The 16,531-nt window shown below is 43.0% G+C and overlaps 1 protein-coding gene across 1 annotated transcript in view; it reads right to left on the reverse strand.

Moving 5' to 3' along the window:
- LOC121622484 (glutamate receptor ionotropic, kainate 2-like) overlaps nucleotides 1-16,531 on the reverse strand; it is a 56,984-nt gene that overhangs the window by 24,125 nt on the left and 16,328 nt on the right. The window contains exons 2-6 of the mRNA XM_041959461.1: nucleotides 15,222-15,389; nucleotides 14,128-14,385; nucleotides 11,522-11,703; nucleotides 8,375-8,428; nucleotides 6,214-6,387 (exon numbers count right to left, since the gene is read on the reverse strand). Coding sequence (XP_041815395.1) covers nucleotides 6,214-6,387; nucleotides 8,375-8,428; nucleotides 11,522-11,703; nucleotides 14,128-14,385; nucleotides 15,222-15,389 — 836 coding nt within the window. The remainder of the gene's footprint in view (nucleotides 1-6,213; nucleotides 6,388-8,374; nucleotides 8,429-11,521; nucleotides 11,704-14,127; nucleotides 14,386-15,221; nucleotides 15,390-16,531) is intronic.

A 16,531-nucleotide genomic window follows, 5' to 3' on the forward strand; every position in this document is an offset into this window, starting at 1 on the left:
TGCTTTCTTCTATTTCTCCACAGTTGTATTTGCCATCATGTTTGTGCAAGTCTATGCACAAACATGTACAGTACGTCTGCATGTACTGCATGATTAAGCATTTAAATCAAGCATTTACTGTTTGTAGCTGGTTGAGGTGTGGTTCAGTATACTATATGAAAACGGTTTCATCTTCTATTTGGTCATTATAGGCTTTTAAAAACGCAATAAGCAAAAAAGCTACTAACTATATCTGTCTAATAACTGTAGTAGAGTAAAAAGTATAATTTTCCATTTGAAATATAGCAGAGTACAATTATAAAGTAGTGTAAACTGGAATTGTACATCCAGTAAGTACATTACTTAAGAAAATACACTTAATTCATTTTCAGCACCACTAATGTTTTATTGTATATCTGCTGCTTTGTCTGTGCTGTACAGCAGTGCTGTACAGCAGTGCTGTACTATGTTCTTGTGAATGCACGTTTCCACTTAAATGATTACACAGTATGCGTGTACTGTATACTGTTCATACAGTGTAGTGTATGCCTCTGTGTGTGTGTGTGTGTGTGTGTGTGTGTGTGTGTGTGTGTGTGTGTGTGTAGGTGGGTGGGCCGGGGTCTCAAAGGATGATAACTTGCTGTGAGATCCTGAGGCCAGCCAATATCCCTGAGCACAGGTGTGACCGTGACACACATAGCTCCTGCTGCCTGCACCTGCCTCCAGGCCTGAAATGTATGATAATGATCTGGTGATGGTTGTAGACCCTGATTGCACAGGCTTTTATTGTCCTATATAACACCAACAGGCGCCTGCTTGCATTACTGTCGAGGAATGTCTGGTGCTCATGTGTGTGGAGGGGTCCTACTGTATGAGAACGCCGTTATAACCTATTTGTACTGTACTGAATTCTCTTTTTTTCCTCGTTTCTATTATATATGAATAAATGAGACATTAAAGTAAAATGTGTTCAAGGTAGCAAAATCAAATGAAAAAAAGATGATGTTTCTCTTTTAAAATCCCCCTTGCCATCTCTCTCCCACTGCCTGTTTTCACTCACAAAAGCCTTCTGTGGACCAAGGGAGCATTGGTGCTAATAATGTTGATGCTGTGCCAAGCCCAGCTGGTGGTGCCCGGCACAGGGCATCGAGTGTCTGCTCTCCACAGTTGCTGTCTTTAAAAGGCTCTCTCCTCTGCCAACTGGGATCAGAGCGAGCGAGATCACAGTGCTGTAATGGACGCAACCAACCTGTGAACCTGTGCGGAGCTCAGTCTGTTAGCTCTGTCCATTCTATATCGAATGCAACATCAAAGCGGCGTGCTATTCTATGGAGCTGCAAAAAGTAGGTGTGTAATCAAAGCGCTGGAGAGCAGGTTGCAAGAGCCCCTAATTAAAATCTGGCATATAGTATGCCTATACACATATACACATATATACACACATTACAGATCTATGTCACATAAAATAAAGAACTCTGAGCTATGTATATACTGTAGGATATTTTACAGTTGAAAAAATCCATCTTAATAACTAGTTGACATATGTATCGATACTAATCCATCTACGATAAGCAAACATAGGCAGATTATATCAGTCATGCTGTTGAATCGATTGGCCGCTGAGAATCTGCTACACAATGCTACCATGTGGATATTTAATGTGATCACTTTCAAGCTACTGTAGAACTTGATTAAGCTGCTGGGTGAAAACTAAAGGTAGTTTTGAACAAATAAAACGAATCCCCAAATACTGAAACTAATTTCCAGTAAAGCTTATTTGTGCAGTGATTCATATCAGGCAAAATTACAGTGTGTGTCCTCTATTCAATATCATATTGACTGGGCAACACCAAATTTGGCTCAACGCCCACGCCGAGGAGGGCCCTCATTTCGTTGAAATGTTGTACGACTGAGGCTCAGTGGGAGAGGAGATTCGTGTGTCGATATTCTCTTCCATTCTTCTTCTATTGTCGGATTCCAGGCAGCCATGTGCTGCCCGACAACAAGCCTGCCATAGAGGCCAAACCCGAGCCAAGTCCTCCCCTCTGGAGGAGTCAGACAGCTAATGTCTCTTGTGCTCAGTGTGCTTCACAGATACCTACAGTACGGTGCACAACACGTTCTTATGTATGTAAACATGTATGGTGAAAAGCCTTCTAGCCAGAGCGTAGCTGCCACCTAACACGCTCCTCTATCCTGTTCTCATTGTGTGGGTGGATCCTACTCTATTCCCAGCTCTTGTTAATTCAGCAAGGTGTCTGTTCGCCCCCTGTCTCTCTGTCCCCCTGAACATTTCCCTGCAACACCTCACACTGCACACAATAGTCCTAACTTGAGAGGTGAAGCCAAACTATGCTGTGAAAGTATGTGCACATACAAGTATACTTTTCCAAGGCACAATCCTAATGATTACAAATCGTCCACCGCTGGAAGAACATTACATTAAAACCTGTTGATGTAATTTGTGTTTGTTGATCTGGTGATAACAGCAAGTGTGTTTTAATAATACAGGTCCCAGGGCTCGGTTCAAAATTAAATGTGTCGACTACTGGGGACAGTGAACACACCTTGAGTGGCGAGCAACCGGTGTATGTGTTCACAGTTCACCCAAACAAACAGTAGCAGTGAGAATTCATTGTGTCATTGTTTTGACAGGAGTCTAATGCAGAAACCCAATGAACTCACGATCGAATGCTGTCTTTTGCATTATGTAAAATGCGTGCATGCTCTGGCTTTTATCTCAAGAATAACACCCAGGGGCCAGTTTGACAAAAGTGATTTGCAAACGCTGCTTGCTTGCAGGATGCAAACGGTGGCAGCGTCACGTTTCACACATGCAGAGGTGCGGGGTCGCAGGTACACTTTGTTTTGGCTTTAGTGTCAAAACGTTGCAAATTTTGTGAGATGGGACCTGATATGTGCATGCATCATATTCTGTCATGTAATGTGTAGCATGGGGAAGTATATAGGGAGGCAGTTACAGAATGTCTATACACTGACTGTTGTATTGGTGAACAAATGCTGCCCATAAACAGCATTCTATAATGAAAATCTTTAGGATTCTAAATTTAAGAATGAAAAATATACTAACTTTTCACTTGGGTGATGCTCATCTGTATGCCACTAAAACTAGCTTTAATTGTGTAATATGAGCAGTCAGACAGTGTTTAATGGCAGCATCGTTTCTTAGGGGGAAGAAAAAGGGCAATTTACAGCCCTGTGTCAGAAGCAAATGCTGCGTTGTTGTTTTTTTAAAATCACTGTCATTAGCAATTATTTGCAGTATCCAGGGAAGGTTTGCTGAGCATGCATGTTCTTATGCTGATTTAAAGTTAAGTGTCGTGCTCAAGGATATCTTAGCAGTAGCTGCTGATGGAAAGGGAAAAAAATGAGTCACATTTGCTCACATAGGATTTTCCTAACTGGCTTAGAAGTATCTTAAGTATCCTCGTGTGTTTGTTGTGTTTCCAGTGCATTTAGCCTGTGTTACGCTTACATGCTTTTCGCTGTGTCCCATGCGAACTAGCCCCTTCATGTCATACATATTACCCAAACAACTGCTCTCTAACAATAAGAGAGTCATTAGCTATTACACCAGAATTTCCAACTGCGCTGACGACACTGGAGAACATCCAGCCCTCTGTTGTGTTAATTATAACTCACTGAAATGTAGACATAAATGAAATGTTGCAGATGTAGAAAATATCTGGCCCTAAAGCCTCAGCGAAGCATACAACTGGGGAACTGTTTTTTTCCCCTCAATTAAATCCAAGTATATACTTAGCTCTGTGAATGGGGATTTAAAAGAATTCAAATTACAACGAAGCATTAAAACCAAATATCTCATTAGCCACATCCAACAATTATGCACAGATGGGACAAAATAATAATTATTATTATGAGGTATCTGTCTATCTATCTATCTATGTATCTATCTATAACTGCTGTTAATCCACACAAAGAAGGAGGGATACTACAATCTGAGCTTCAATTTTCTCCAGGGATATGGTAAAAGAGTCGACACAAACAGAGGAGATCACCCACACTTGCACGTCCACACACAAATGAACTGGACTAATTAGCATCCCTCCTCTTATTATGCGTCCCTCCACGTCAGACATACCCCTGACAAACAGAGTAAGAGGCAGGCACAGAGTGTGTTTGTGGCTGTGAGCCTGCCTGGGCCAAAGAGGGACCTCTAATTATGCATCCTTCCCTGAGACAACACTCGGCCTCACCCAAGGCACCGAGTGTCACTGTGATTATACACTACCCCGCATTAATGTGAGCCTAGTGGCGTGAGAAAACATTGCATGCACCTCTTAACGCTCGGAACATCCCCCATCCTCATTGTGGCCGCCCATCTCCCTCGTCCTCATCGACACCCCTCCTGCCGCCACCATCTCACCTTCCCCACCCCCCCTCACCCTCCTCCTCCTCCCAGCTCAGTCAATCAATCCTTCATGAATTCACAAGGTGACACAGACGGCGTTGTCCTGGTAACCATCGCTACACAACTGTTGCCTGGTCACCGAGCACAAACAAGCCCAGAGCCCAGCAAGGCTTCTGTGCTGCAGAGAGAATGAGAAGAAGGTAAGAAAGAGAAGGAATAAAAGGCTGGAGGGAGGGTCGGGGGTGGAAGGTCAAACGCTGGCTGCCGCAGCCCCCCCCTCGCATTAATTTAATGATACCCTTCAAGGTGGCTTCTCAGCCCAGAGCATAAATGTCAGGCAAATCTCTAAATTAATTAAACACATTTGAGTAAAAAAAAAACGCAAGTATAATTTCAACCCATGCATTTAAAATATAGGGACAGAGTGTTTTTTAAAATCACCAGCAGAACTGTTGCCCCGTTAAGCCTTTATTATACCATTAAAATGACAATGTTTTCACAGTACATCCATGCTGCTGCTTCTTCATTCACTCGTCATAAGGAATCCTCTCAGGGCGGAACACTCTGAAGAATAAAATACATCAGAGCCGGGATTCATAAATAGAGCGCTCTAATGAAGTACTTTATCAAGCTTATATGAGCCTCTGGACGTAGTATTTATGATTTAAAGGAGGTTCTAGCCCAGTGAGATATGTCAATATGTACTATAGGATATGACAAAATGATTCATGCAATGTAATTAATCAGTTCAACATTCGCCACTAATATTCATTAATTTCCGGCAGAGGAAAAAAAAAAAAACACGAGTGACTTAAGCTCTTTGTGTGTTGCATTAATTTTTTTTGCATAAATAACTGCTTTGTTAGCAGAAAATGGTCTACCGTATATTTCAGGAAAGACATTAGTGCATTTACAAGGCTTTTTTTTAGTAAAGTTAAGAAGAAACATGTTGGTTTCTACGACTGCTTATGTGCTTCCATTTTTCATTGCATGTAAGCGCGGATTAAGGCTGTGACAGATACATGAATAGGCACCATGCACCGTGTCTAATTCAAAAGGCTTGTCCTTAAGTCTTTGATGTAAAGACAGTTCTTTCATTACAGCGATTTCTGATACCCGATCTTAAATCTGCCAAGAAGAAAGAAAGGCTGGCTGAAGGAAGGGAAAAAAAGGGTGTTTGTCTGCAAGGAAGGTGTTGCGAGGGAGGTGGAGTAAATTGTCTGTTTACAACAACAAAGCCAGAAAGGGACCTTGAATGTCCATTCCCTTTTTCACTTTCAAATCACCTTATCCCATGCTTTTTGGAAGCCATCCTAAAAAACCAAGGCCATAATTTCCATCCAATTTGTTCCCTCTCTCTGCATGAGCACTGACAGATTGTCATATTTTGGCCACGCTCCCGGAGGAGAGTTGTGAGAAGCAGGAGGGCAGATAAACGGCCATTACCATTCACACCGGCTCATTACTGAGCATTTAGACCCAGGAGCACCAACCCAAAGGCTCAACGCAGAGGGCGGTCATGCTGCTCAAGCACCCACCCCAGGAGCCCTGCACAATGGAAGTTGTGATTGACAACCAGTGCTCATTCATTCTCCTCTAAAACTACAGTATATTTCAATATATTGTTGTTTTTTTCTTCAATCCACAGTCACCAACCTTCATAAAAATCATTATATATAAACACAAGTGCCTGCAGCATAAAGCCCTGAAAGGCGCCGTTCTGGCTTCCAATCTATTTGGCCATACGGTCGTACAAGTATGAAGTACAGTCATAAGCATGTTGTTGCAAGCACAGCAAAACATATGCATTATGTAAGCAGCATAAAAATATTTATGCCTACCGTCATGAATCCATCCAGCAGCCCCGAGTCCGGTTTGGGTGGGGCTTGTAGCCGCTCCATTGACCACTTCTCGATGATAGACGACACCTGAGAGTTTTCTGTGTTGAGGATGCGGAACCCCGTCATGTTGACTCCACTGTAGCGATACGGTTCCATGTCGAGGGCAAAAAGGTCCTGGATGCATGAAGATGAGCAGGTTAGATGTGCTTATGTGCAGAGATAATTAAAGAGGTACAGCACATTCATTTGTTTTCTGAGCTGTAAATTAGACAGTGATTAAACACATCACTGCTAGTGATTTGGGCTAATTTATATAAAAATGGAAAATTAATGCTCTTTAATCAGTACTCATTTTCTTGTCAAACCTCTACTTAGTATTTTTTAGTTTTTCAGCTTTCAATGGCTGTAGAACCTCCACCGGGCTACGTTCTGTGATGATGCTCCATGATGCACAACAGGGCTATGGCTATGTGCTAACACATCGACACACACACACACACCGGAGAGCCTCAGCCTCTCAGCTACAACACAGGTACCCCACAGAAACTTCTACAAAGGGCCATGACTGTGCTTCTAGTGACTCTGTTATCAGTGTGGACACAGAGATTTTGACTGCAGCTGCTCTTGGCTGGTTAGTGACTGCTTTTAGCTCTTTGTGGCTGTCCGGCTACACTGAGCGGTGGTCAGTCCGTCATACTGTCGGTAAGTCACTCTGGTCGGTGTCACCTTACCCCCTGCTTTACACAGTACGTAGCCATGAGGCCACACCCCCTACAGTGGTTGTCCTGTGCTGCAGCTTTTAATATGCTAGGATGGAGGGCGGTTGCAGAATTTTGGTGTGTAGTTGTTCTTTAATTTCTCTTATCTGTCCTCAATAATTAAGAGCAGTCATTTGAATGGCGGCTTTAGCAAAAGAAGAGCGCAGTTGAAGGTATTTCAGGGGTTATTTCATCTCATGCTGAGGCAGTAGCCTTGATTAAGGCAAGGCTTTCAAGGTTACAGGCAGGCTTTTGGTGGACTGCCATCTATCATGTGGAAGTGAAAGGACGACCCAATTGTCCTGCATACAGCAGGTCTGGCATCTCACCAGGCAGATGTCTCTGGGATGCAACAACACAGTTGATAGAGCAACAGCAGGTGATGGACGCAAAATAGGGGTGCCACGGTCAATGTTTGCTGTCCTATTCCGAAAGCAGCATGAATGGCTTAGCACCAGCATACAGCAGCTTTGGCCAGCGCAGTGGCCTCCATCCCGCCAAACACTGGCTGATGTTAAAGTAGGCATGTTTCCACCTCGACAAGCAGCAGCATGCCGATGAAACAGGCCTATAATCACAATTCTCTTTCCTTTCCAATGACATACCTGCTGTCACTCACTCCCCTTTCATCTAGCCAGGTTCTTATGTGGATGCACAAGGGATAGTTATGTGTCCTGTGCACTGGTAAATGTCTGGTTTTCTCCAACCTTTCCTTCAGCCTTTCTCAGCGTGCCATTTGTTTGTTATATAATGGACCAAATGGGTGACAGTCTCATTTGCTCAGGGCTGTTATCCGAGCTCTCAGTCTTGTTCTCTGGGCTCAGCGAAGACGTGCTGCTGTTCGTCTGGAGCGTAGCAAGTAATCTTTGTAGTGTCTAGATCAAAGAACTTTGCAGAACTTCAATCGCTGCCAGAGTCAGAATAAAATATATCCAGCTGCTTTTGTTTCCTACACCTGAGGTTGTGGACAGCCAGGTGGGGTGAAAAGGTTGGTGCAGAATTTGGAAAATAAACTACAAGAAGTTTCAGAACTGATGCTTCAAACTGCGAAGAGCATGTTTATAATCAGCTACGTGACAGTGAGTCAGCTTTTCGAGTCATGTTCAAAATGCTTTGCACAAAATGAAAATAATAGCATGTTTTTCCTCAACTGCCTCCTGGTTGAGTCACATTTAATTTTATTGTCAGAGAAGAAAAAACGCTATCAGACCACTCAGACAGATGGATGTATTTTTGCTTTGCAACAAGCAAAAATATGTGAATATTTGCACTTGAATGAAAAGAAAGCCATTCAAACCACGCACATTACCAAGTGGATAGTGCTGTGCAAAAAACGTAATAAACAACATTGTATATAATTGCATTTTGTCAACATAAAAAAAAAGAAATGCCAGCATACTCACCAGGGTAGTAAAAATATAATGGTAGTACTCTGTCATCATACCCATGGCCAGGGCCTGCAGGAAGAAAAGAAGAGTAACTAAAAATTAATAGCTCAAAGATTAATAGCTTGATGAGCCTTTTACTCCATCCATCCACTCCTTCATTTAGCTTTTACTGAACCTGTATAGTCTGACAGTGACACCTCTTCCCTGGCCAGGAAGGCAGCTGAGAAAGAAAAAGCTTGACATGAAAAGAGAGGCACGTCTACACCATGTTGAACTGGGCAGCCAGGTTTGGCTGGCAATCAATTAGAGATATATAAATTATTATTAAACACAGAATGAGACAGCATTTTCTGATCTGCCCCCAACAGCCCAACCAAGCCCTGAAGGAGACATTCACGTTCGGAGTGGGCTGAACCAACATCTTACAAGAGCTCAAATGACACATCGAAAGCTTCTTTGGCTGTTTTGAAAAAACGATTTTTAAGTAGATATTTTTCACACGACATGTGTTGTTTGTACTGATGTGATTTTGTTTATTTCACAGCTCCGTCTCCATGTGAAGAGGAAAAAAAAAGAAAGAAAAAAACATAAAAGGTTCCAATGTCCTTGTTATTTTCTGTGAGGACACTATTAGGGCTCTTTACAGGAAAGAAAACGCTGTTTTTTGTGGCTATAATGAATACAAGTAAGCACTGCAGGAAGAGACACTGAATTGAGCTGTTGACATACAGTATGTGTTTCGTTGTGCCTACCAAGTATTTGACATCAATAAATAATCATTCTTGTTGCTTCCCGTAGACTCAAGGCTGTATGGAGAAATAAAGCAGTGCAATAGGCTTCTGTGAAGACTTCAATTCAATAAGAACCCCCACCATTCTCATAAATAATGTGCCTCTGTTAAATGAATTTAACATGCCTGTGAGCAGAATTAGACTTTCTAATTAAAAAACCTTTATTGTCCAATGGAGAGCATCCATTATGACAGGTCCGTAGTAGAGATCTAATATTCAGCAGAGAGATTAAAGATGCACAGAGCAGAAAGTAGGTATCTGAATCATTTGCATCAGTGCTTAAAGAGAGAAAGAGTAATAAATGAACACATACGAGCTTGTTGATTAATACATAGGACTGAACTATGAGCCTATTTATTGAGCACTGAGTCTATGTTTCTATAAGGGAAAATTATGTATGTTTTTAATTCAATTCAGGAAGTGCTAAGATACAACTACTCATCTTAATCCAAAACGTAGCAGACTGTTCCATCAACTCTACTCCTCTTACTGCTGAAATTTTGAACTTAAAGGTGAATAGTACAGAACCTCACAGTGTTCAATATGAAATAAAAAAGACATTACGAAATGAATTAATATGACTAAATTGCACAAAATATATAAATGAACCAACAATGTGTGAAATCGCTGAAGAAATTCTTAAAACTCAACATATCAAAATGAAATACTTTTTCATAATTTATTTAATTTTGTTGAATATCATTTCTATTTCACTATCAGGAATTTTTATTTCAAAATGCCCCTTTTCTGGTTTGTTTTATATCATATTGGCATTTTTCCCAATTAAAATTCTATTTCATCCCAAGTTTTACTTCATTGCAATTTTTCATGACACATTTTTATTTAATAAAATAACTTAAAATCAACCCAGGACAGGCTCCTGCTATACAAAAAGCACAGAACACTGACAAAGTAAAAATACTTAGTTTTAAGCCTTATCTTACCTGCTGCTGGTACTAGCTAGCTGGCTTACTAGCTAGGCTGTCTTGTGAGCTTGGATTATCACTTAGCATTGAAGTGAAGAACCAGTTTTAGCAATCTTAGCTAGCTGATGTTGCTCAAAACAACCACAAAGACTCTTGACTTTAAAGGATAACTTTTGTTTTTTACAACCTGGATCTTATTTGTAGCATCAAATACGCCCATTTACTCACCCAGACAACTTTGGTGGCATTTGGAGTCGTTTTGAAGAAATTAGCCCCAGAGGAGCGGCGCGTATATCCGTATAATGCGAGTACTCGGGGCATCCATGCGCAGCCTCTATATAACGCATAATCTGCGGCGAAACTCGTTCATATTCCAATATTTTGTTATGATATGCTGGTTCTAATCCCCTCTGAGCTGGCGGTCGGCTAGTTCAGCTATAGTTTGGCACAGCTATGGTTCGTTATTGCGTATTCGTAGCCGACCGCCGCAAAGTCAGCAGTGTTGTGGCTGGCTGCTCGCAGCGCGCAGCGTTCGGTAATGACATCATCCACGTCAGTGGTAGTTGTCTAGAGACGCCGGATGTTGATAACATGCCACCACGGGCTCAGAGGGGAATAGCACCAGCATATCATAACAAAATATTGGAATATGAACGAGTTTCGCCAAGGATTATGCGTTTATAGAGGCTGCGCATGGATGGCCCGAGTACTTGCATTATACGGATATACGGGCCGCTCCTCTGGGGCTAATTTCTTCAAAACGACTCCAAATGCCACCAAAGTTGTCTGGGTGAGTAAATGGTCGTATTTAATGCTACAAATAAGGTCCAGGTTGCAAAAAACAAAAGTTATCCTTTAAGTGCTTTTAGAATCAAAATGCAGCCGAGGTAACTCTGAATTAACTGGCTAACACTAGCTGCTGCCGTTAACGCCGTCTCTTCACTTCACTGAATAAACCAAGCTTGTTAGCCGGCTACACAGGTAGCATGTGCAGCCTTGTTAAGATAACAAATTGTAAAATAAATAGACAGAGGTGTTGCCTTCAGTGTTTGTGTACTATGTTTATTTACAGCAGCAGCTAGATAAGTGATTCATGTTGACTTTGACATTGTCAAAACTTTAGCTAGCACGTGCTAACTGACTAAATCTGGTAGCAGATGTTGCGCTTGTTAGCTTAACAGACAGGTGGCATGTGATTGGCTGAAAGGTGAGAGGGTGGTGATATCACATTGTCATGAAAAGTGACATTATGAAATAAAAACAGCCTTTTGAATGAAAAGCTATCATTATTACTATATGGACAAGGAAATACACAAATTATTGCTTCATTTGTATATTTTAGAATAATTCATGTATCTATACATTTAATATTAATCTATTTGGGGTGCCATAAATAGTCCTGCAGGTCTGATAAACTATCATGGCTCATTAAGGTGAGTTCATACCTGTTTCAGGATCCAGGCAGCCATCTCATGTCCGCAATCAAAGATGACATGAAACTCCTTTGCCTTCTTCATCTCCTTCAGAAGTGGCTTGGCGTCCTTGGTCTCTGTGGGCAGCTGTCGGATCTTCAAACGAATGTTGTATCGTGACGGTGCCTTGATCAGCTCCTGCAGTCGAATGAGACCTGCAGACAAAGAGGATACATATAGCGTGAAAAGGAATTTTAAAGATGCAGCAACATAATGCGTTTGATCTGCTGCCATTTTGAAGTATCTCTGATGCTGAGGAGGCCACAAAAACCAACTGGATTCGTGTTTTCTCAGCAGAAAAAGGCTCATATGCATGCCTTCCTAATCCACAGTCTATTGATCCTCCTACTCATGCTTGGCAAGCAAACAGACTGCTACAGACCTATCAAGAGAATTTAACACCAACCCAGCACATTGCACTCCTTTATACCGAAAGCACAAAATGGAAAGAACCTCGATCTTCACCCGCCTACAGAAACTTCCAATCCCACAGAAGCGTCCCAAATGTCGATCCGCTCGCCTATTCCATGTTACCATACAGTAGCATGGAATAGGTTCAATTTTACCATGATGGAAAGCCTTGGTCAATCCTGCCTCTCCTGTCTCTCTCACAGACACTTCAAATGTGCTCTGATGAGAGAGCCTCTGTTTGCCCAGCTTGTACTTGCCCCTAGGGAGCCCGATGCCGCCGTCACATATTGAGCTACAATCTTCACCTTTCATTTCTCGACCACACGCTCAGGTAGAAAGCTCTCCGGGAGATGCTGTGATGAGATTACAATGAGTTTCTCCCTCAGTAAAGAACTTCAGAGTGCAGGGATGAAAGAGGCTGGATTGATGGGAGAGATGATTACTTGTCATGGGTATAAAAATGGATGGAGCGGCGAGGATAGTTTGAGAGGGAACTGGAGAGAGATAGGATTTTTTTCCCCCCGTGGAACCACTTTAAGATAGCTCAGCCTATTTTTTATTTTGAAATGAAGTGCTGGGTGAGCAGTTTAATGGTCTTACAGTGAATGGGGCTGGGTCTCCCTGAAGCCTATAGATAGATTGGTGTGAAATAGGAACATGCAGGTCTTGTTGTGAAAAGCGCCATTGTTGGGAGGAATACTGAACCTCCTAGAGCTGTCTTCAGGTAATCCCAATAGATCCCTACTCTGGGGCATGTCTGCGTCTCCCTGTTCTTGTTCGCACTGACACTTTGGGAGGTGTTAAGCAAGAAAAAAGAATCTGTCAAGGGAGCTCAACGTTTGGGAAACACTGTCAGTGTAGATGTTTGCGTGCTCTGGCTAATGCCTTCAGACTTTCCCCCTTGGATCTTCTAACGGCTGTGTGTGAATATTTTATCCCCTCCGATAGTTTTTCCTGCCAGCCGTCAGATAGGCTCCAATCAGCAGCGCGGGGCCCTGGAGCATGAAGCTGTGTGATTACAGCCTGGGACCAGGTGGAAGCGGTGGGGGGAAACAACGGCGCTATATGCAGCTGTCACACTTTTTCCGGGCGTCAGGTGTGCTGCAGCAGAAACGCTCCACAGAGGAGGCCCGAGCCGCCCCTATTGGACGGAGAGCGAGGCGAGAGGTCACCTTTTGGTATCTCACCGGGGCAGTTTGCTGGTGAACGAGGGTGTTAACGTACTGAGCTCCGAGGCAGGACGCGATGAGAGGTCAAGGAGAAGAGTAAGAATAACGAGGCAAGTGGGACGAGTCGGTGGGATGTCATCCGAGCTGAAAGTATGATTGGCTTGTTTACTGACATGCATGCAACAGACGTGACAGTAGAGATTCTGGAGGACGCATAATAGCAGCGGAGCTATTACAATGCTGGTGGTTAAAAGCAACAGAAAGGGTTTTAAATTCAGGATGTCATCTACAAGACGATATTCATTTGCTCAGAGGAGAGAGCGCATTCATTATGTAACCTGTCTAACATTTAAACCGCCTCTCAACTTTATCTAATTTACTTACATTAAGTTGTCAAGCACGTCATGCCAAATAACTCCTAAATTGCGAACGAGCATTTGAATATTGTTATCTTCTCCGGAGCGATTGCACTTTACCTCGTAAAAACACCACTGCGCTCCCGCTCAAATACGACTCGTCTTTTAAAATGCTTATTATGAGCAACTCGACAAAGTCACAGGATAGACGAAATGGCTCACAGACACATTTGATAGCCCCCCTCTGAGATCAAGTGTCTCTCTGTGTTATTAATGGCTGTTGTCAGCCCCCACATACTACAATTCTGCATTGCATTAATCTGAGGAGACAGTGGGTCATTCTGGGTAATGTGGTTCTTTTTTTTTCCACGCTGCTGCTCACTCTTCTGGAAGACTGACATGGGCAGCACCTGCAGGACTGAGGCAGAACAGTAAGCTATTGATTTCTGAATTAACTTGACAGGTTACAAAGCACTCGCTGAACTCTGAGCAGCAGTGCTGCTTTTTGTAGTTCACCTGGTCCCTCTTGTTTTTCTGGACATATTTGGGGTGTAAAGGCTGCGGGTTGCCAACAATGTCACACACGGCAGGCAAGACAGAAGCACCACTGGAAGACGAGGACAGACACCGACTGTACCTGTACCTGTGCTGTCGTCATACACCACAGTGACCGTTCTCCACTTGAAGAAGTGCACCAGGTCGAGGATGGCTCTGCTGAGGGAGGAGAAGTCGGGGTACAGGCTGACATAGTACGAGTCCCTGTTGTCTGACACTTGATGCTTCCACTTGGTCTGGATGTGGGGCACTCCCAGAGCGTTGCAGATGGACTGGACCGCATTGGCCGACGAGCTGTGCGAGGGGCCAAAAATGGCCGCCACCCCAAGAGAAAGCTGATCACATGCTGTTGAGGAAGGAAGCGGAAGACGGAACAAGTCAGCTGTGTGTTTCTGTGGCTCTCTAAATGCTTTTTGGCGTTCAGTTTTTGCCCACATGTGTCACCTCATCAAAGCACCCACAGGTGTTTGATAACGGCCACAACCTCAGCAGGCCCCTGCTTTGTCAGTTAGGACGCACATGAGCACATGTTTGCTGCTGGTTTTACACTATTTAAAAAATGATCACTCAAATAGGCTTTGTAAATATTGCAGAAGAAGGAAATGTGTTCAACACATTTCTTCCTCAAGGATACACACAATGAGTTTTGGTAACACTGAGTGTTTACAAGAAAGCTCCACAAGGCATCTTTAATGTGAATAACAATCTGCTGCAAGGACACCGTGAACATTTTTTCCATTTCACTCAACTCTTCGCTCACTCGTGGGTCAACTAGCAGCTTATTGCAGCGATTTAATGTCAAGCCTTTGTGGACGTTTTTGACGGTACAGAGAGGATCAGCGTTCAGATGATGTCAGTCAAATTGAATTCGCGGCTGCGTCCGATATCGCTGCCTTGTTCATTCGCTCACTGAGTATGATTTGCTCTGCACTGAGCAGTAAATTGAGATTTCACATGCTTGTTAGCCATTGTTATTGCACGCTGCTGTAATTTTTGCATCTATGAAATGTTACGTGTTACATTACGAGATTTAAAAGTTGTGTGCGCACATACCACACTCAAATAAAATGGCAGACAGTAAATACAATGCATTGTATATAGACCATGACTGTCTGAACTGACTTTCTGTGTTTGTCTTCAGTCTTCAGCAGTTAATTGGCATTAATGGACGTCCTGACTCACCTTTCCTGGAGGCCTCGAAGCTGTCGAAGATGTTTATTCTCTGGATGTCATAGGTCAGCGTGGTGTTGGGGAGCAAGGTGCGGTTCCTGTTGATTGTGTTCAAGGCAAATTTAAAGGCTAGTTCCTCTGCTCCGGAGGGGCCGCTCTCAATGGATTCAAATATTCCTCCTGAGGGTCGAGAAAGAAAAAGCGTTAGCGCCCTCATATTATCGACGCTGTGGTGTTCACCTTACACAGCTCTGTCACACGATGACATGAAAGGGATTCACAGTGCGGATTAGGCGATTGGATCTCATCTGATTTGCATTCTGTGGCAGTTGTCGGTGTAATTATAGGCAATTAGTTATGTAGGAAGGTGAGTTCAGGGGTGGGAGCCCTTTTTTTAACTCCCTTGCTCCGCCTTGGCAGAAAGGTTTGCTTTTCCATTTTGTCCCATTGATTTCAGTGATTCTCAAATGAGAGCAAAGAAAGACAAGAGCGCGGAGAGCCGAGGGATGAAGGCAGAGAGGAGGAGGAGAGGTTCAGAGCGACGGGGGAGGCATTTAAAGTGTTAACAGAAAGAGATGCAGGAACGGAGAGACAGCGGCAGCGAAGAAGAAGACGGCCAGTCAAGCCAGAAACTGATATAAAACATCAGGGGATTTTTAGATTACACTCTGCAGATCAAGTTATTATTTCTGAATCATACTCTGCTGTTATTTTTGTTGGTTTTTAATGGAGGAGCATCCTGATGGGACTTTCATCCCGTGCCTGCCTGAGAAATCTCGTTACCTTTCAGACACACTGCATGTGAATCACACCTCGCAATGGCCATTAATTGACAAAGTGAAAGCCTCAACACAAGAAAAACAAACAATACACGGCGTTTCACCACGCCGCGCGAGCCAGACAATATAATTACCACCACAAAGTAAGGTGTCGTCAACTTAGAACAGCTCCCTTCAGACTTGTCAATTATTTTGAGCTGAACAAAAACTATTAAAGCTCCAGATGGTCGAGCAACGTGGTTCAGAATCCGAAACAAAGGAAGGCAACGCTCCAACCGACCCACTGTAAATGTAGCACATTTCAAAATCGTGTCAAGACATAATTTACCGGCATTCATTTGACAATCACTAAAAATGCATGTTTATTACATATTCGCCTCCACCGCAGCTTGGTTTGTTTGCCACCAGGATTATAGAAAAACTGCTGGCCCGATTTTCATGAAACATGGTGGAAGGGTGTAGGATGGGCCAAAGATGATCACATTAAATTTTGGAGTGGCTCAGAATCTCGGGGCAGATATGCAAGTTGTTTTTCTTTTTCAT

The sequence above is a fragment of the Chelmon rostratus genome, chromosome 18, assembly GCF_017976325.1.
Source record: "Chelmon rostratus isolate fCheRos1 chromosome 18, fCheRos1.pri, whole genome shotgun sequence".
In the NCBI taxonomy this organism is placed as follows: Eukaryota; Metazoa; Chordata; class Actinopteri; order Chaetodontiformes; family Chaetodontidae; genus Chelmon; species Chelmon rostratus.